Source organism: Ilyonectria robusta, assembly GCF_021365365.1.
Source record: "Ilyonectria robusta strain PMI_751 chromosome Unknown BGZ61scaffold_47, whole genome shotgun sequence".
NCBI classification, from domain to species: domain Eukaryota; kingdom Fungi; phylum Ascomycota; class Sordariomycetes; order Hypocreales; family Nectriaceae; genus Ilyonectria; species Ilyonectria robusta.
The window spans coordinates 80,853-99,507 of NW_025764481.1; the positions used below are offsets into that span (position 1 = coordinate 80,853).

General features: G+C 50.1%; 6 protein-coding genes and 2 non-coding genes across 8 annotated transcripts; 3 read left to right on the plus strand and 5 right to left on the minus strand.

Moving 5' to 3' along the window:
• Nucleotides 1–339: 339 nt before the first annotated feature.
• Nucleotides 340–1,783, minus strand: BGZ61DRAFT_500126 (major facilitator superfamily domain-containing protein; the record flags this gene model as incomplete). Its single annotated transcript, XM_046251512.1, has 3 exons — nucleotides 340–1,281; nucleotides 1,333–1,583; nucleotides 1,633–1,783. The coding sequence occupies 3 exons, from the start codon at nucleotides 1,781–1,783 to the stop codon at nucleotides 340–342; spliced, it is 1,344 nt and encodes a 447-aa protein (XP_046095105.1).
• A 1,527-nt stretch (nucleotides 1,784–3,310) lies between these two features.
• BGZ61DRAFT_t207 lies at nucleotides 3,311–3,392 on the plus strand. Its single transcript has one exon. It is a non-coding gene; the product is annotated as a tRNA-Ser (tRNA).
• A 639-nt stretch (nucleotides 3,393–4,031) lies between these two features.
• On the minus strand, nucleotides 4,032–5,362 carry BGZ61DRAFT_568194 (uncharacterized protein; the record flags this gene model as incomplete). Its single annotated transcript, XM_046255992.1, has 1 exon — nucleotides 4,032–5,362. The coding sequence occupies one exon, from the start codon at nucleotides 5,360–5,362 to the stop codon at nucleotides 4,379–4,381; it is 984 nt and encodes a 327-aa protein (XP_046095106.1). The 3' UTR covers nucleotides 4,032–4,378.
• BGZ61DRAFT_t208 lies at nucleotides 4,037–4,126 on the plus strand. The gene has a single exon. It is a non-coding gene; the product is annotated as a tRNA-Ala (tRNA).
• Nucleotides 5,363–6,147: 785 nt separating the features above from the next.
• On the minus strand, nucleotides 6,148–7,315 carry BGZ61DRAFT_466116 (uncharacterized protein). The gene has a single exon (XM_046247646.1). It carries the CDS (start codon nucleotides 7,139–7,141, stop codon nucleotides 6,287–6,289), a length of 855 nt encoding a protein of 284 aa, XP_046095107.1. The 5' UTR covers nucleotides 7,142–7,315; the 3' UTR covers nucleotides 6,148–6,286.
• A 4,878-nt stretch (nucleotides 7,316–12,193) lies between these two features.
• Nucleotides 12,194–14,376, plus strand: BGZ61DRAFT_594308 (major facilitator superfamily domain-containing protein). The gene is made up of 3 exons (XM_046256841.1): nucleotides 12,194–12,329; nucleotides 12,389–13,720; nucleotides 13,793–14,376. Exons 1-3 carry the CDS (start codon nucleotides 12,278–12,280, stop codon nucleotides 14,059–14,061), a joined length of 1,653 nt encoding a protein of 550 aa, XP_046095108.1. The 5' UTR covers nucleotides 12,194–12,277; the 3' UTR covers nucleotides 14,062–14,376.
• BGZ61DRAFT_500130 (uncharacterized protein) lies at nucleotides 14,355–15,335 on the minus strand (the record flags this gene model as incomplete). The annotated part of the gene is made up of 2 exons (XM_046251513.1): nucleotides 14,355–15,170; nucleotides 15,219–15,335. 2 exons carry the CDS (start codon nucleotides 15,333–15,335, stop codon nucleotides 14,355–14,357), a joined length of 933 nt encoding a protein of 310 aa, XP_046095109.1.
• Nucleotides 15,336–16,598: 1,263 nt separating this feature from the next.
• BGZ61DRAFT_510720 (HET domain-containing protein) lies at nucleotides 16,599–18,496 on the minus strand (the record flags this gene model as incomplete). Its single annotated transcript, XM_046252076.1, has 5 exons — nucleotides 16,599–16,863; nucleotides 16,902–17,167; nucleotides 17,198–18,141; nucleotides 18,181–18,312; nucleotides 18,346–18,496. 5 exons carry the CDS (start codon nucleotides 18,494–18,496, stop codon nucleotides 16,599–16,601), a joined length of 1,758 nt encoding a protein of 585 aa, XP_046095110.1.
• Nucleotides 18,497–18,655: the final 159 nt, after the last annotated feature.

Here is an 18,655-nt window from a genome sequence, read left to right on the forward strand (position 1 = left end):
AATCACATGCTGGATATTGGTATTAGTCGACCTTGTTAAGAACCATCTACTGCTCAGAGCACCCTAGTGCATGATAAAAGACCATCATTGCCCAGTGTTTGACTTCGATTCAATCTTTAGTCTCTGATCCCTTTGAAGTTCTACAGGAGTCCGTATGTTCCGTCGAGCTTAGACCTGCGTTGCCACGTCATTGAACCCTTTGCTTGTATTCTCCCGGGGAGATCCACCATCACTCGAGGCAACATCCTCCTCCACAGTATCCAAATCGGACGCCGGCGGGACGACCTTTTCGCTATTATAACGTTAGTCGCGCACTTGATTCCAAATTGATCTTAGGACTTACCCGTGGCTGCCAAATAGGACCCGAATAACCTGTGTCATCAGAACAAGCAACACCACCATAACTGACGAGTAGACGTAGCCCTTGGGGAACCGGGGAGCTTCGACAGTGGGATAGGTGAACAAAGGAATCCAGGCAGTGGTAGAGGTGGCGATGGCAGTCATGAGAATCAATGTCATTGCACGTTCTTCGTTGTTGTGCCTCAAAATTGTGTTGGCCCAGCCGTAGAGAACGGAAGAGACCGCAACGGCAGAGAATGTGACGCTGAATGCAAACCACTTCGCTGCCTCGGGCACGTTCCAGATTGCAAGAATGACCAGGCCTGTAAAGTTGACCGCAGAGGCCAGAGTGATGGCACCCGGCCTACCAAGCCAGAGGTCGGCACTGAAGTTGATGAAGAGGACGAAAAAGATGCCGAGGCCGGGGCTGATGGCTGCCAGTTGGTTCATGGTCGTGGTATCGTAGCGGGCGAGGCTCTTGATCCAGAGCAAGAACGCGGCCGAGTTTGAGCTGGAGTTGAAGAACAGTATGTCCCAGAAAACCAACAGATAGAAGCGCCGGCTCGTGAAAACACGACGGAGCAGCGACCATGAGAATGGCGTGCTCTGGACTTTTGATCCTGTTCGTTCGAGTCGAGCCTTGGCAAGGGCAAGTTCGGTCTTGTTGATGACGAGACGATTGGGCTTGTTCGGCGTCCCAGGCCAAATGAAGTATCCCAAAAAGGCGAGGGGTAGTGTAATGACTGCATTGATGATGAATGCCCAACGCCAACCTGCCAGCCCATTCACCCCGTCGAGGTATTCTGTTGCCGCTCCTTGTAGCAGACTCGCCGTCATGGTACCGAGAGTGAGTCCGATGTAGAAGAAACCGCCACGGCGGCCAATCTCGTCGCTGCGGTACCATGATCCTAGCACAAAGTGTACCCCGGGGAAGTATGAAGCCTGGTTCTGGAAGTTAGCGTCATCTCGCTACCGAAGCGGCACTCGACAAACCTCGAAGAGCGAAACCATGAATCGATACGCCGCGATTTCTCCAAAGCTCTGTGCACGATACTGCAGCAGTGTAAAAAGGCCCCAGAGGAGGTCAAGAGTGGGGACCAAATAATGCATGGGAACTCTTGGGAAGAGATAGATGAAGGGCAGTAGGCCGACGACATTTCCGACCACGAAGACGGTTTGGAATTGCACCAGCTCATTCCCGTGGAACCCTAGCTCTTCGGACATGCCCGACACATAGGCATTGTCTATTACTTGTCAGCATGGAAAGTACCGCGGAGGAGCATTGACTCTTACTGATATTGGTTTGGTCAACATACTTGACCCAGTAGATGATAAATGCATAGGGCACAAGGAGCAAGTCGAGCTTAAAGATGAGTTTCTTTTCTTGCGGGGTGTCCTCTGGTGAAAACCAGTGGTACCACCGCCTTGTTGGTGCGCCAGCCATTGTGTCAGCGTCTGTCGTTGTCTCTGTCCTGCGACTCCATGATTGAAGAATGGGAGACAGGCCAACTTATAATTTTCGTAGATATTCCTAGTCTAGCATTTTGCGGATTGAATCACAGGACCCTCCCCTCTCGAGAATGATAGAACGAGTCGTCACGTATGCTGGTAAGCACCTCACTTCCGAGTGGGGGGTTGTGAATTATTATTTCCGTACGTAGAGCCGGCCACATCCCACCTTGAGACCCGGTTTTCAGAAGACGTTATCTATAGTCCTTGATTTCGGGAATAGCTACCTCGATATGGCTTGAGATATCTGGGCCGGTTCTTAATGGTTGGGTGAAGGTGATGATGTAATTTGGCCCGCTATTGCGCCATGTGAACTAGTGGGACACTATCAATTCTTGGTGCACTACTCCGTAACTTAGGTGGAAAACGCAAGTTTGGCTCTCTTGAGAGTCTGCTGTTGATGCCTGAGGCGATCTATGAATACAACGGTATGCATTAGTAATTACAGGCCTCCATATTGAATCCACCTCCCCCTTGCTAAAACAGGGAAGCACGTAGCTCAAGTCGTTGTCCAGCAGGCGAGGTTCCAAGAACTCCTAAGGTTCTCATTTTCAATACATCACCGTTCAGCTCACCATTTCTCCGCAGCGATACTTGTCCAAAATGTTTTTACCGTGACTTCTCGTTCAGTCTTGCTCGGGAAGAGTGACCCTGAGTGGCACTGAGTCCAGTTTGGGTTTCACTTCTTCGCCCCCCAAGCCGAACAAGACAAAGAAGCTAATATTAGTATGACCCTTGGAGTCCAGTACTCTTTTATGCACATTTTTCACCGGACAGAAATTCTGAACGGTTGACGACCAAGGTATTGGCGAGGATACCGGAACCCTGACGTGAACGATATGTATTACATACCTCAGAAGGCGGCCACCAAGAAAAGAGAACAGCACATGTGCCTAACATTTGGAACAGGTCAGTTTATGTAACGACGTGTATAATACTAACTGTTCAAATCGGAAATCACAAGGTCGGCGTCATTGGGTTAGAACCCTACAGCCATCCACCCAAAGTACTCAAGCCAGCTTGTGACGTTCTCTTGAGATGACAAGGAGGCTACCCCAGTCAGGATTCTGTACAACAAGGTGCAAGTCCGTCTTAATATGAGATAAATACCAGTTCATCCAGAGACTGTACCCAGACCCAACGCCACGATTGCTAACCACTTGGTGGGTCCTAGTCACCATTAGCTAGAGTGCATCTACCCAGGCGAGATACTAGACTTCGAGCCAGAGACGTCGCACATCGCGCCAACATAATGCCGTCTCACTCTTCCGGTTAACTTTTCAGGTATACTAAAGTAAATTATGTTTTGTTTGGATACCCAAATACTCTGCACGACTTGTGTATAAGCGGAAGAAGCTAACGCCGTTGACTCCAAAGTGGATCCGTGACCGTCTCCCCTTGCGAAAATTTCAACAAGAGCTGGCTAATCCACATTAACGAGCAAATTTTCCATCAGCAAATAGGCGCAGTGGCAGAGTGGTCTAATGCGTATGACTAGAAATCATATCTCTTCGGAGGCGTCTGTTCAAATCAGGCCTGCGTCGCTTCAATCATCTTTTTGCCATTTCAGCCACCTATCCTGTCTGTATCGAGTCTGTCATCCACATACCTCGAGCTTCAGATTAAAACCACCGGGTAACTCTTTTTTTATCACCCGAGCCAGGGTTTGCATTCTTTCAGTACTAGTTAATTAAAGTGCTCTGGCATCGACGTCGGCTCTTGCTGGCCTTGTCCAAGGAACAGGCGTTGTCGCATCCTCAAAATAAGGTAGGTATAGAAGCCAACCTACATGCCATTCGCGAAATCAAATTGCAGCATCGGGGTTTCCGCAGTACACATATGAGGTGCCCCAGCATCTTTAAATATTTTTACTAACCTATCCTTGTCTGACCTGGACACAGCGAAGCATTTGCGACGAACACGGTCCATGGTCTCGCTTAACGGCGTTCAATACTAAGTTCACAATAGCCAGCATAAGTTCGTTAATATCGCGCTCTGGTTTTGAATCATGAAATACCACAGCAATAAGCCAATACTCCCTACTGCAAGTAAGTCTCAGAAAATATATACCCTTGGCTTGAGTCGATTAATTGGGATTTTGCCATGTCCTACCCTAGACGAGAGGTGGCTTTCAAAGTTGCATTCCTCTATAGGTGCTCCAGTGAATCGAAAATTTCGACAGATAACAGGGCGTGTGGTCTAGGGGTATGGCGTCCGCTTCGCATTGATCTAACAAGTAACTTGCGGAAGGTCCGGGGTTCAATTCCCCGCTCGTCCAATTCTTTTGCCGGTTGTGACTGGATTTGTTGCTGTTAATTATTTTTGTTGCACAATACCATTGCATCTTGGTAGCGCGGCTTTGAGGAATATTGTGGTTAACATACGGAACTGGCAAGTGAGTGAGTGGGTTTCCTGCTCAACTGCCAGGTTGGGGACCTTCACCTATGGCAAAGCCGTCATGCAGGTCTTGCGCACATAATGATCATGGTCTGCATTCTACACTGGTTTGATATCGTGCTCAATTGCATTTCTATTCAATTTTCGTGTGAAACGGGCAGCCAGGACCACTAAACTCGGTTTTGATATACTTCGAATATGCAACATCAAGGCCTCGAATATTCTCCTTTCGCATCCGTTTTCCATTGCCATCCAAGCTCTCCAGACCGGTAAAGAAGGAGACTTTGGGGTCCGGTAAAAAGACCTCGCCAAACCACATCAACGTCCGGACAACGAATATGATGAAACCTCCGAGGATGGGATTGACTGGTTTCAACCTCATGGAACTGAGCGTCGTGGGGAGAGAGAGTGCTAGAGGGAATGATACACCCAACCAGCGAAACCCGGGAGGAAAGTATCGGAAAGCAAATTGATTGAAAATGGCTAGCCCGACGTTGCGAGCTCGTTCGTCGAACTCCCGAGGAATTTTCTCATACTCCTCACAGAACTTCATGCAGCCGTCAAAATCAGCAGGGTAGCCGCCCACAGGAGTCCCTCCCTCGATCGTGAAAAGAGGAGTCATGTCGCGCCAGAAATGATGGGCCGCAGTCTTCTCCTTGTCGGAAAAGCCAGAGAGGCCCAAAAGAAGCCTGAGTCGATGCATCAAAATAGCACTGAATGCCAAGGTGTAGATGTAGTCCTCGTTGTGAGAAAAGTTCCCAGGATACTTGCGAGCGAGGGAAGTGTGAAGATTGTTGATGCGTTGTACAGCGTCCTTGCATCGTTGGTCACTCGGGCCGTAGTACCACCACGTCATGTTGTAGTTTTCCGTGTCCTCGACTCGCTGGGTTCCTTTTTGAACGACCTTGCCGCCGTCCGAACGCCAAACAGCCTCGGCTCCATGGCTGGTAACGACAAAGTTGGGGAACGTCAAGGAGTAGGTAAGATTGTTCATGAAGTCGGACAGGCGATAGCATGACATCAGCCGCCACATGAGTTCGTAATCGGTTTCTGGATCGAGCGAGTTTACGGCTTTGTTGATCCAGTGATACTGGTCTTGGGAGAATTTCGCAGCCATGATTGACAGTATAGTTGGGTTTGGAATTGCACTAGTAAAAAGAAAATTGCTTGTATGAAGAAGTGATGATTGTTGATGTCTTGTTGTCGGAGTCTAGGAAGCAGGCGAGTGGTATTTATAGCGTTATTACTTGTCCAATATTCCAGATAGATCAGAACCGTCCTGTCCTTCATAATCGGAAACAATTCGGAGTTAGAGTGGATGAGAAGGGAGCCCGAATATCCGCTTAATAATATTTTGCGATTTAATCCTGTATGAGACAGACTCCGGAGCGCTGCCGATATATCCCCAAGGATCGCTCGGAGGATCTACCCTGCCAACTGCAGAGTCTCTCCGAGACAGAGCAGTCTGAATCATCTATTGGAGAAAACGCAGCGCTAAGGGAGCCACATCCCTTTAACGGCAACGTCGCCTATAGAAGGCTTAGTAATAGGAGTTACCGATTCACGTTGACTATCTGGCTAGGTAGTGTTTAGCTTAGTGTCCACTGCGCCGGCTGGGTTTTCTGGGGAAAATCCGGGTCATGACCTTCCCGTTCTTCCGCTCTCCGGGCCCGAAGTGATCTAGATAAGGCCATCTCACCATCCAAAACGAGCAAGACTAAGTTAGTACTCAGATCTGGGGCCTTGCGGGGAGCCTGCGTAGTCTGTGTTCCACAATACTTCTCTCTTCTCAGTAGGAAAGATGACCAATCCTAAAACCGTCACCTCCGATATATATCCACACCAAAGCCTTGGGATTCAGTCTTATCGCTGAATGCAACACTGCCTTTATCTTCCTCTGACTGATACACCCATCCCGTGGGTTAACAGATTTGAATTGGATTGGATTAAAAGTAAATCGCAATCATTTGCTGCTCGCTATCGGTATTAATTGAGGTGAGTATTATCGGTCAACATTCTAAATACACAGACTGGACGCCTTTTAAGAAGCAGCACCGGTTGCCTCATCAACAATCTTCCACGTGTGCTCCGAAACCTTCTTGATCTGCTCCTCAGTCCAAGTGTGCTTCTTGGTCACCAAATGACCGCTGGCGTCAATGCAGCTCCAAAACCTGCCCTCCTTCTCACCCGCAGCTGCGCAATTGTCCGTCCCCTTGAGCAGGTTCTCGGCACAAGTGTCTGGCGACACGCCAAGTAAAGTGCCCAAAACCTTTGAACCAGCCCGGAGATACCATGGGAGCGATCCGAAAAGTTCGGTCTTGACAAGCCCTGGGTAGGCATGCACATAATGACGTCTACTGGCCTTGTCTCCCTTTTGCTGCATAGCATATTCCTGGATGATAGCATCGGTCATTGAGATACAATGGTTGGCCGCGTTGCCGAGACTGAAGTTTTTCTTGAGGTCCAGATCGTCCCAGATGAGGCCAGTCGGGTTTCCACGCACGCCATCTAGTACGAGGAGGACCTTGGCGTCGTCCTTCAAAACTGGGGTAAGTTCACGAACCAGCAGTTGCTTGCCATAATAGTGAAGTGCCATTTTGCGGTCTATTCCCTCGGATGTCTCGGTCCTCCCTGCTGTCGTGAGGATGCCCTGGGTGAGGACGAGGAGGTCCAGCTGTGGCTCCTGTGCCGACTTGTACGCATCTGTGTACTGCTTGATTGAGCGCATTAACGATGCATCTAGTGGGCGAAACTCCATATTGGCATGAGGAATGTCCTTTGGCTTGTTGCGACCGCTTATAATGACGGTAGATGACGTAGAGGCGGCGGCGAGACGGCAGGCGATTGCGAAGCCGATGCCGCTCGTTCCTCCAACTACCAGAGCTCTAGTGGCCATGTTGCCTGTGGTGAGTATACGTGAGAGATGTGGGGTCGTCGTTGGGTGTGTATGGACCCTTTTTGCTGATGTGAGGGATTTGGAGAAGCATTTGGGAGACACCGGAGAGTCTTAACCAGATTCTACGACGGGAATCGGAATGCTTGAAACCCCGCGAGCTAATCTACAGCCAATAGAGAGTAGCTTTCAGCGTCTCTGTCTGGAATTAACGGGGTTAGCGGGAATATGAATATGGCAAAGTTCGCATTAGTCAACTTTGGATGTTAAGCTTTCAACCTTCCAACTGGTCGGATCATGAGATATCCCCCGCATGGCTTCCAGCTCAGGTTTGCGTACTACTCCATATCTATACGTACTATTATGTTATGTTTCAGAAGCACATGATAGCCCCCTATTCTTCCGACTAGTGTGTGCCTCAGGCAGCCGCCCCTATTGACGTTGAGTACGCGATGGGTCCCCTAGCCCGGGGAAGCACTTGGGTTCGATAGATTGGAGTGGATCAAACTTATTGATAGAGTTTATAGATTCCGATGATTGATTCTCCAGCCTCTCTCCCGCCTGGGATGGAACTTTGTATCCAGCATCAGTCTTGCATGTCGACTCCTTGTTAGTTGCACAGCAGTGGATAATTTTAAAATTTAGGCGAGATCCGATGTCCATGTACAGCCCCTATTAAAAGGAGACATCCCCTTTACACCCCAAAACAGTGCTCCCAGTTCCATAGCAGCAGCACAGGAAGAAACGATATAGGTAGCCCCGGTATCGATGGATGACCTGTCTTGTCCGATCAGTTGGGACTGAATTGTTGCCACTGCCAACGCAGGTGGGGACACGACCATGCAAAAGCTTGTGTAACCACCAGTTCGCAAATTCCCCGGTAGCCGGGACTAAATATAAATCGACTACAAAAATGCAAATGGTCTTCCTTCCCTCGGGCTTCTAGAAGCTAAACATTCGTTGGCGGCCGCGTCGACGGCGAGCGTGTGGGGTTTCGTGATTCAGAACCCCTACACGCTGCGGGGGGCGCCGTGATTACGAAGCGATGAGGGGCGATGGGGGTGGAGAAGGGAAATGAGAGGGCGGAGCCTATTTGATAATAGTAACTGGCTGAATGGCCCAATGTGCGCGGCTGTGTGTCATTGTACTGCGTAGTAGGAGCCTACCTGCTTCTTCCGGAAACATTCAGCGGCGGGAGCACACCATATCGAGCAGACACGACCAATTGAGACTGCTGACGGCCACCATTGCGGGTATTCCTGCAGGGCTACGTAGGAGCTACGTAGCTACGGAGTCATGATGAAGATGATTCTGTGGAGTCGAAGCCGGTTACAGGTGGCGATGGGCTTGGCCGCTTTGCTCGGCATCGACGGCAAGTAATCCCTTGTGCATAGGCCCCTTGTACAGAGGCCACCGTAATACCACATGATCACGAAGCTGTACGTACTACTGTACTTTATTCATTTCAACACTTCTGCCTGTTTGATGAACAGCAAGGATCCCGTTGATCCGTCGCTTCCATCCTGCATCTAGCTCGCCGCTAACAAACCAAACTGGCCCTTGGCGAACTCTCCCTCCGCTAAAATAGGAAGCCGCTTACTTGCATGCCGAGATCAACAAAATGTCCATTCTTCTCACGGCCTTTGCCAACCCTGACTCGTGCTACGCGCGCCTTGCACGGGCCAGTAGATTGAAAAATTCGCTCACTCGCCATCCATTCACAGAGTCGTAGTCGGTGGGTCGCCCCCTTTAATAAACCGAGGCTCGCCTGTTTTCCTTGCTCGGCGAGGTTTCAAGCTGTCACATTCAGGCCATGAGCCACCACGACTTCTCGCGTTAGTGGAGTGCCTAGTTCCCCTTTGCCCTAACTGGTAATGGGACTTGAAAAAAAGTGCCGTGCGTAGGAAAGTTTACCGAAAGCTCCTAATTACATACCAGTTGCCACTGTATCCCCGACTCGCGCCGAAATTTATCTATCCCCTGAGCAACTTCGGCCAACAAATAACTCGCGCCTGTTTGAAAATCCCAACCAACACCGTCTGCACTCGGCAGAACCTTGTTATCTCGGACGCCATATTGCAAATCAGCCGCAATGCCTGCAACGCAGGAGAACAAGATGAACCGGTCGTCGACCGGCTTGCTCCGCATGACGGATGACGACAGGCCATTCTCAAGGGTATGTGCAGTCATTTCTGCTTAGAAATGTACCTAAAAGGATCTCTCAAGCCACGATGCATAGTCGTTGCCGGTAGTAGAACTGCTAACACAAGACCTGGCAGGATTTGGAAGATCTCTTTTCCACCCTCATAGTCAGTCTGATGCCGTTCTCGGCCCATCGCGTCTGGTTCACAAAGGTCGAATATACCTTCCTATCTGAAGATGCTATCCAAAATCTCGGGTCGCTCAAGTTTTCGCAATCAAACCGCATGCCCAACCCCAAGGACCCTTCTCGTATTGTCACTACCACGACAACAACCACCTTTTCCATGTCCAAAGACATGGGCCGTTCTCTTTGTCAGCTTTTCCTCAACGCCCGATTTATTGAATCTGCAGATGGCAAGAGCGAGCAGCAGTACACCATGAGGGGTACCGTGTGGCAGCTTACGCCCAAGGGGATTGTTATACTGGAACGATTTTGCTCAAAAAGTGGCGTGCAGCTGAAACAACTCGTAGAGTTGACCAATCTGTTTTCGATCCAACTGATAACTCTGGAAAGGGATGCGGAAACGGACAAATTATTCCAAGACGAAAGTATCGTTCAAGTTATTTTTTCCCGGTTTGCCGGGGCCAAGGGACAAGGGAGCCAGTCACCTCCCGGCACAGGCGAGTCGTCGTTCTCGGGTGACCAGAAAAGTTCTCCTGGTGTCAAGGTAGCTGCTGAGCGCAGGGTCAATGGAAGACTATATCTTAATACCTTTACTGGCAAGGCTGGTCTTGACTGGCTTATGGAGAACTCTACCACCATAGATTGGCAAGAGGCAATCGAGGTTGCCAGTCTGTTCGTTCGGCACAACCTTGTAGAGCAAGTCCTTCAGGATCAAGACCTCCCATCTCCATCGGATCCCAAGCTCTTCCAACCATCCAAGGGCGCTTTGTACAGGATTACCCCGCGAGGTAAATCGCCTGTCAGCAGTAACCCGAGTAGAAGTGGCTCTCAGAACAAGAGAGAGGCAGCTTCGCAGCATTACAACTCCAAGGACTCCAATACCCATAGGCTTGATAAGATTCTATCCGATCCTACTCTTCGCCTTCTCTTCCGAGAGAACCTACGAGAAATGCACTGCGAGGAGAACCTTTCATTTTACCTGGAAGTCGACGGGTTCATTCGGAATTGCAAGGCGGCTACCCGAAATCTTCAACAGTCTACCGATGAGGCCTCTTCCGACAAGGCAAAGGATCTGTTGGCGTTATCGTACGGCATTTACAACGCGTATCTAGCTCCTGGCTCCCCGCGCGAACTCAACATTCACCACCAGCTTCGCAAAAGCCTAGCAAGCCGAATGACAAAGGTAGCAGCCGAGGACAACACCATAGCAGAGGTTCTGCGTGAAGTCACGTCGCTGTTTGAGGATGCCCAAAGTGCAGTGTTTAAGCTCATGACCAGCGTCAGTTTACTCATTGAAATTTCAGTCTCGTGGGTTATACTGACAATTGCAACAGGACTCAGTACCGAAGTTCCTTCAAAATCCAAAACATGCATTTCAAATAGCAAATGCCGGGCTGCATTAATGAGAAAGGTTAGACATGGCTTGGGACAAGTCGGCGTATACGATTAAACGGTTTTTTTTTGGGCGGGGACGTGGGAGTAGACTTTTGCTTTTTGAGAATGCGTCTGGTGGTGTAGATTAATTTGACTCGGACGAGTGCCGGGTGCGTTTTTAATTCATTACTACTATGAATATATGTTCTTGACTCTACCTCGGCAAGTGTTATCTCCAGACATCAAGTATGGTTTCAGAGTCGGCTTGAGCTCTCTGGCCATTGTGTTCAGAGTAAAGTAGCAGTGGCATTGTATGATATCGAAACTTTGTGTTGGATCGTTCCACAAGGTGCCAGCCTTTAACAAGCAGATATCAAGTTCACAAAGCAGCATAAGTGGCCGAGCCTTCAGTCCTCTGTTGAATCGGCATCCAATTTTCAATCTTGTAAGCATTTTCTCTTAGGAGTGGAAGCAAACAAGCCAGCTGCTACCATGATCTACTCGAAGGAAATTGTTTGGTCATTCCTTTTCAAGACTCCATTGAGGGCTCGAAAAGTGGACCATGCAAAGCTCGTATAATCATCATTCCAGTATCCAAGATCGTCGGTTGGAGCTGAACTAGACTAATAACGCTTGGGTGGCTATATGACTCGTCTTTCTTTTTCAAGATCCAAGTCCCATATATCTTGACCGTCCATTAACTGCCTAGATTATCGCACTACGTGGTACGGATTATTACGACTCGTATATGGACCTTTACGATCACAGGAGAGATGGAAGTCCCATTGGCGCCTTGAGGAGGACTCATGACACTTTCAGTAACTCCGACAACAACAGATACCAATATGCCAGTACGTTAAGTGACAGTCAAGAAGCGATTGAAAACAGAGGTCTTTGGTGACTGAATGTAGATTTGCCCTGCAAAAGGCATTCAAGCGCGGCGCGTTTTGGCCTTCATTCTGGATTTGAGATCAAGCTTCCTTGTAGCAATTTATGCTAGGTAATTCATATTTTCCTTCGATTTTGCCAATCTCAAAGGATGCTATGCTTCAATGTTTGCAATATGTCGCGCCCAGACACGAGCGGAATACTCGTATCTCGGCAAAATCCAGAATCCGACGCCAAATACGACATCCGAGCGGGCGTCGCATCGGAATCCCAACCCCAGTTCGAACACGCATGCGGATCCCAGCTCATTGGCGGGGCCCAGTTCATCCTCGAAAGCGATCGTGTTCGCGTTCATCGTCCCAGCATCGAATCCGACGTCGCATGTTGGAATCATCAAACCATGACGGCGGTCGGTATTTAAATTAGCCTGGCCACCCCGTTTCCCTTTTGGAATCTCAGATCTTTGTGTCAAGATCGCACCTCATTTTCGTTGTGTTGCTTTCAAAGGCCGGTTTTCTTCTCGCATTCGTTTCCTTGCTTCTTTGTATAATATGAGTCCTTCCGATAGAGCTCCCGTGGACGCTGGTCCTATTTCACGCGACCGTACGTATACGATTTTGCGACAATAGACCCTTCACAGTCCCCAGTTAACAAGTACAAAGCCACACCCGTTACATATGACGAGCGGATTCTCGACCCGAAGCCGACATGTCCCTCCGATACCAACTACGACGATGCCGAAAAGGGCCGGATACAATGTTCAGATTCAATCCAACCACAGAGCTCGTCGACCTCACATCCCTATCAACCGTCTCATTCGGAGAAACCAGGTTCTTCCCAAAGCGAAGACCAAGCACCAACCACTACTCCCGACGAAAATACAGTCTGGTGGGATGGAGACGATGACCCGCAAAATCCCCAGAACTGGACGAAGCTTCGCAAATACAGCAATTGCCTCTTGATCAGTCTCCTTACTTTCATCGAGCCTCTCGCCTCGTCCATCTTCACGCCAGGAGTCCCTACTCTGATGCGTGACTTTGAGAGCAGCAACACGGAACTAGCAGCATTTGTCGTCTCCGTCTATGTTCTCGGGTTCGCGTTTGGTCCCATGGTTCTGGCTCCGCTTTCCGAGATGTATGGTCGTCTTCCTGTCTACCACGGCTGCAACGTCCTGTTCCTCGCCTTCACCGCCGCTTGCGCCGTGGCGCCCTCGCTCGAGTCTCTCATTGCTTTCCGGTTCCTGGCGGGCACTTTCGGAGCTGCACCCATGACCAATGGAGGCGGCAGTATCGCCGACATGTTCAAGCCCGAGGAGCGTGCCGCCGTCATGGCTGGACTCAGCATAGGTCCCTTGCTGGGTCCCATCATCGGCCCTGTCATTGGCGGTGTCCTGACCGATGCCAAAGGATGGCGGTGGGACTTTTGGGTTATTACCATCGTTTCCGGAGCGATTGTTGCTGGCATGTTTTTCATCATGCGAGAGAGCTATGCGCCAGTTATCCTGGAGAAGAAGGCGAGGAGACTACGGAAGGAGACTGGGAACACACAGCTCCGCTCCAAGCTCGATGACGGACTCTCCTCCACGGATCTATTGAAGCGATCAATCGTTCGGCCCATGAGGCTTTTGCTTTTCTCTCCCATCTGCACCATTTTTGCCGTGTACCTTGCTGTTGTATACGGCTATCTCTACCTCCTCTTCACCTCAATAACCTATGTTTTTGAGGACATTTATGGTTTCAACACAAAGACCGTCGGGCTCGTTTATCTGGGACTCGGTGTCGGGTGCATGGCCGGAATGGGTTTGTTCGCATGGGATAGCAGCAGGGAGATCAAAAAGATGGCTAGTACAGACGAGATGAAGCCTGAACTTCGTCTCAAGTTGTTGCCCGCAGCAGCCGTTGTTTTCCCCCTTGGTTTCTTCATCTACGGATGGACAACAGACTACAAAACACATTGGATGGGCCCAATTGTTGGACTTGTCCTTATCGGCATCAGTAAGTGGTTTTCCCAAAGAGCTAAATGTCGTCAAGCAGTCATCACAGAAATCTAACGCTTTTTACTTACAGGCAATTTGATATGTTTCATGACAATCTCCGTGTACCTAGTGGACGCTTACGAGCGATACGCTGCCTCGGCCCTTGCAGCGAACACCATTTTCCGATCGATCGCAGGAGCGCTTTTGCCTCTCTGCGGCTTGAGGATGTACGACGTACTTGGACTGGGCTGGGGAAACACCATGCTTGGCTTGATCGCGGTGGCGCTCATTCCCATCCCCTTCCTCATTAAACGCTTCGGTGAGAAGCTCCGAAAGAAGTACGAGATTACCGATCTCTGAATTTCCGTCTTTTTTTGTTCCATGTTGCATATAGACCGTTATTAGCTACGGCGCACGACGAGTATACGCTACTTTCTGCCCAGCTGGTAATGTGACATATTTGAGTTTATATTTCGCATCGCTCTTAGAATATGGTTGGGGCTTGGTTCTTTTTCTTGGACACAACTACAAGAACGCATTTGCATTGTATCTCATCTCACCGAGAAGTGGTCTGCATGACCAACTCCGATCATTACCTTCTCGATGTACATATCTATGTATTATTTATTAATAGATCTTGGCCATAAATTGGTTCAGGTATTAGGGGGATCCATCTTGTTAACATCGATTTCATCCCTTAATGACTTGAACGGCCACGCAACCCACTCCTTCCATTTCTCGTCCAATGTGGTTTCAACGGCACCCATGACTTTAGCACTCCATCCCATGTTGATCCAATTATTCTTCTCAAACGTTCTTGCCAGCGCGGCATAATGCGCTAGAATAATAAGTGCCACCGGATGATTGGTCTTGACCAGATCCATAAACACTTGGGTCAGTGTTATCGGCCAAAACCAGATACGCTGTGCCTGCTTTTCCGACTTGTCGCACATGCATGCTGCATACGTAGTCCGGAGAGTCTCGATTGCAAGCAAGCACGACGACTGGGTGTTAATAGCATCGAATGAAGGATTGAGATCGCGCGCAAGGTCGTATAATCGGTCCATTTGAGCGTGAAACGGGCCTGTTCTGTCCACCGGAAAGACCTCCCACTGCTCAAACAGCGGTGCCAGCGGGCCGTCCTCCCTCCATCCGCTCGGTCTCGCGTCGCAAATGCTTTTAATCCCATGCAGAAGTTTGAAGGACTGGGCTATCTCAGCAGTAGAGACAGGTTTGGCGTCCTGATGAGCATCAGAAAAGGTGTAGATGTTCCATAGGAAAATAAAAGTGGCGAGAAAGAAGAATGGTTCAAAGTTGTCATCAGAAATATCTCCCAGCCGCGTTGCGAAAAACTGCAGGGCGAGGCCTTGGTAATGGGATGATATTATAAGGTATTCTTCCCGCTCATCGGGATGAGTTTGAGCGTAGTGCAGAGCGGATACAGCCAGCAATCCATGCATCAAAAATTCCTTCTTATCTCAGCTTAAGTCCAAGACGGTCATGGGGCAGAAGCTTACATGAGAAAAAGCAGCTTGGGGAACAGTGACTCTCCATATTTCGCTGGTACACGCGTCCGGCGAGAAGATGTCACTCGAAGCAATAGTGTAATGGTGAACCAGGCGCAAACTCTGCATCCAACTGACTGGGAAATAAGAGAAAGGTTGCTGATTGGTCCAGCCTATTGTCGTCGACGGAGAGGCGTGTCCGACGGCTGGTTGTGTAATGATAGAAAGCGACGGTGCTTCGATGGACTGCTGAGGTGTACTGGAATCCAGAGGTGTGATGGACTCCCGAGGTGCGGTGGACTCGTGAGGCGTGATAGATTCCCGTCCTTGAAGTTGAGGCGAAGGAGTTGAACTTTCTTTTCCGGCCTTTGAGGCACTTTTAGTCGACGTCGACGACTTCTTTCCAGTGACCTGTACAAGACGTTCTACTTCGTCTGCCGGCAGAGTTAAGCTGCAAACGACATCAAATCGTACGCAGTTGGTACACGGACGCAATTCATCGCACTGCCATTTACCAGGGCATTTAGCATGAGTGCGGAGGATCAGGCGACGCACTTCTCATTCGGCGTGTCCTCACCTTCACATGGCGTGCCTTGCAGCGGAGACAGCCCTTTCGGGACTTTTTTTGCCCGAGTCGCTTTGACGGAGTTCGCATTTCCCCTCAGGATGGCAAGCGGTGAGAAGCCGCACGCCGAGTGAAAGCTGACGTATTGCACGGGGGGGGCCGCGAATTAGAGGGTATATTGCCAGGTGAGGTGGCCGCGTTCGGGTTCGCGAAAGGGGGAAACGCGAGCGGGTTCGTCAGTGCGGAGGAGAGGGTCAGCTCGAGTATATATTGGGTGGGCTGACCTCGCGCCAGGATGGAAGCATTCGGTTATATGGCCTAACTACATGGGACGCCCCAGATCTGGATCATCTGGTGACAGGGGCAGCTGGGCTTCAAGTGGTCTGGCAGCCGAGGTCGACGGGTTCGGGAATAGCAACACTCCGAGAGCCCGACTTCCCAATCGGCCACATGATTTTATCCGGGCCAATTAGAGGCCTTATTCAGAGCTTAGGAGGCTTCAAAAGTAAGGATTTCTATTGTCACGCAATGCTGTCTCATCCTGGTCATCTGGTGTCCGCGTATCCGTATTTACTGACTGAACAAAGTGCCAAGATTTAATCCAGGGTGACGTGAGTTGGGGACACCTAGATAAGGTGCGGCCCGCCGACAACTTAATCGACATTTGTATGAGCGCTTGTGGGTCTTGGATTGAAATGGATGCTCTCCCCATCACACAGGGCTCGCTTTTCCAGCATGACCTCAACGTGTACTGATCTTTGTAGATATGATTTTAAAATTTCATAAAACTTCCACCCCGCAAGACCGTCTCCTGGGAACTAGAACAGTCACTTGAAGTGAAATATCTCCTCCGCCAAAAGGCCTTGTCCAGAAACTTGAGTAGCAGTACCGCCCATAAGTCCCTCTACGTACGACTCGCCCACAAATAGCCAATGATCACCTTCTCTTCTTATGCAATACGGCACACCACCACCCGCAAGCACTGAAACTACGTCTCCCTGACGGGTACTGGATGGTCCCATCCCCATTCGTCCATCGGAGATGATCGGTAAAGCCCTTTCAAACCCGAAATTGCGTACGATTCGTAATTCCCTGCGATGCCTCCAGCCGATGACTCTCGCAACAGAGACATTACCTTCTTTCTGTCCATCTGTAATGCGGATAATGAGACTGTCACTGCATCATCGGCCAACAGTTTATGCAGGTACGCGAGACCATCTCGCAAACTTTGATCCCAGCCTCGCCCAACAAGGTAATGCTGCTCGGCTGTTGTCGCCTTGATAAACTTCTCCGCCCAGCTAAGCCAAATATTTCCCGGTAGAAGCGAGAGTGCCTCGTCGAGGATCCGTGCCATCTGCACGTCGAAATGCCGGTCAGACTCGGCGTCTCCCAAAGCCTTGATGTCAAAAGAAACTACTCGACTGACGCGTGTTAGTCTACTGCCACGCAGCTGAAGACTGGACGTATCATGTTGCGGTTCGAGCTGAAGGTCAAGGCCGGATGATGTGGCATAGTGGTTGGGAAAGCCGAGTCTAGCAGGCTTGGACATGTCTCCATAGTGTATCCACGAGAGGCTTGTCGAGATACCTTCGTTGAAGACTTTGAAGTCGCTCCAGTCAGGGCACCAAGATGCCAAGTCCAAGTCATACTCCCGCTGCCGTCTCGTCGCGCTTCCCATCACACCGCGAGCACGAGTGAGGACTGCAGGTGACCCGCCTAGCCTCAGCAGGAGATAGACAACCTTTTGGTACAAATCCGTCACCTTGACGCTATAATCAGGTCTCAACTCGTCAGGCACATTTGAGGCATCTTGACATTCAGCGGCTAGCCCCAACCCGTAGACTTTGTCTCTTTGGTCACTGGCATGGAACTTGACTTGCGTGATGGACATGAGGGCATCCAGAGGCCAGGGCGTACGGGCTCGGTGAATATTGGCCATGGTATCCACGTTCCTCAGCTGCTCGGGTATCTGAGGGAGTCGCATGTAGCCATTTCTGCGCAGCCAGGCCACGGCCCAGCCGAAGCGACTCCAAGGGTAGCGGTGTGCTCCATGCAAAATGACTGGATCTTGTCTTGATAGCGCAACCTCCTGGACGACCCAAATGCGCGAGAACCATCGCAACTCCATAACTCTTCTCAGGTGCGCCCACGCATCATCATCCCATGCGGGCAAGCCCGAGGAATCATGTGCAGATTGCGAGAAGGTCCGAATAGGTATGTTTGATGGGTCAACGGCAGCCAGATTCTGCTCTCGGAAGACGTTGTAGATTCGATGGAGTAGTCGCCATGCAGCGGCGGAGGCAGCCCTGTCATGCCCAAGCCAAATGAGTGTTTTGACTGAGTTCCGATAGATGCATCTCATCAAAGCGACTCACGACGATCGTTCAGCGAAATTGCTTTGGTTGATACAGATGCTGTCGATCCATACGTATTCGACGGGTGGGTCGAGCTCGGTGTTTGTCACGCTCAGCAATGAGAGTCTCCGCGCGCAGGCGACGAGGTCGATTCCCAAGACGAGCTCGTGGCCGTTGACGATGACTTCTGTATGGGTTTACTGACATGGCCAGCTGTGACTGAGCGCATAGTATGGAGGCGCATCGTCCAAGTCCACCACTTCGAGGCTTCCAAGCTCCGGAGTATCGGTGCTGGGGTTGAGACGTAGTAAACGAATGTGGTTGGACGAGAGATGGTGGTGCAGACGGCTAACATGTTGATTGGGGGCCATTTAAATGGGAATCTCGCGGTACCACGATGGGCAGAGTCAGGAGAAAGTGTGAGTCGAGTATTGGAGTTGCAAGGCCCGCAGCTCGAGGGCGGCCCTTACATGGTTTACATAGATTGACCAAGTACGCCAAGTTGCCTGGTACCACGGTTCTGCCTAGTC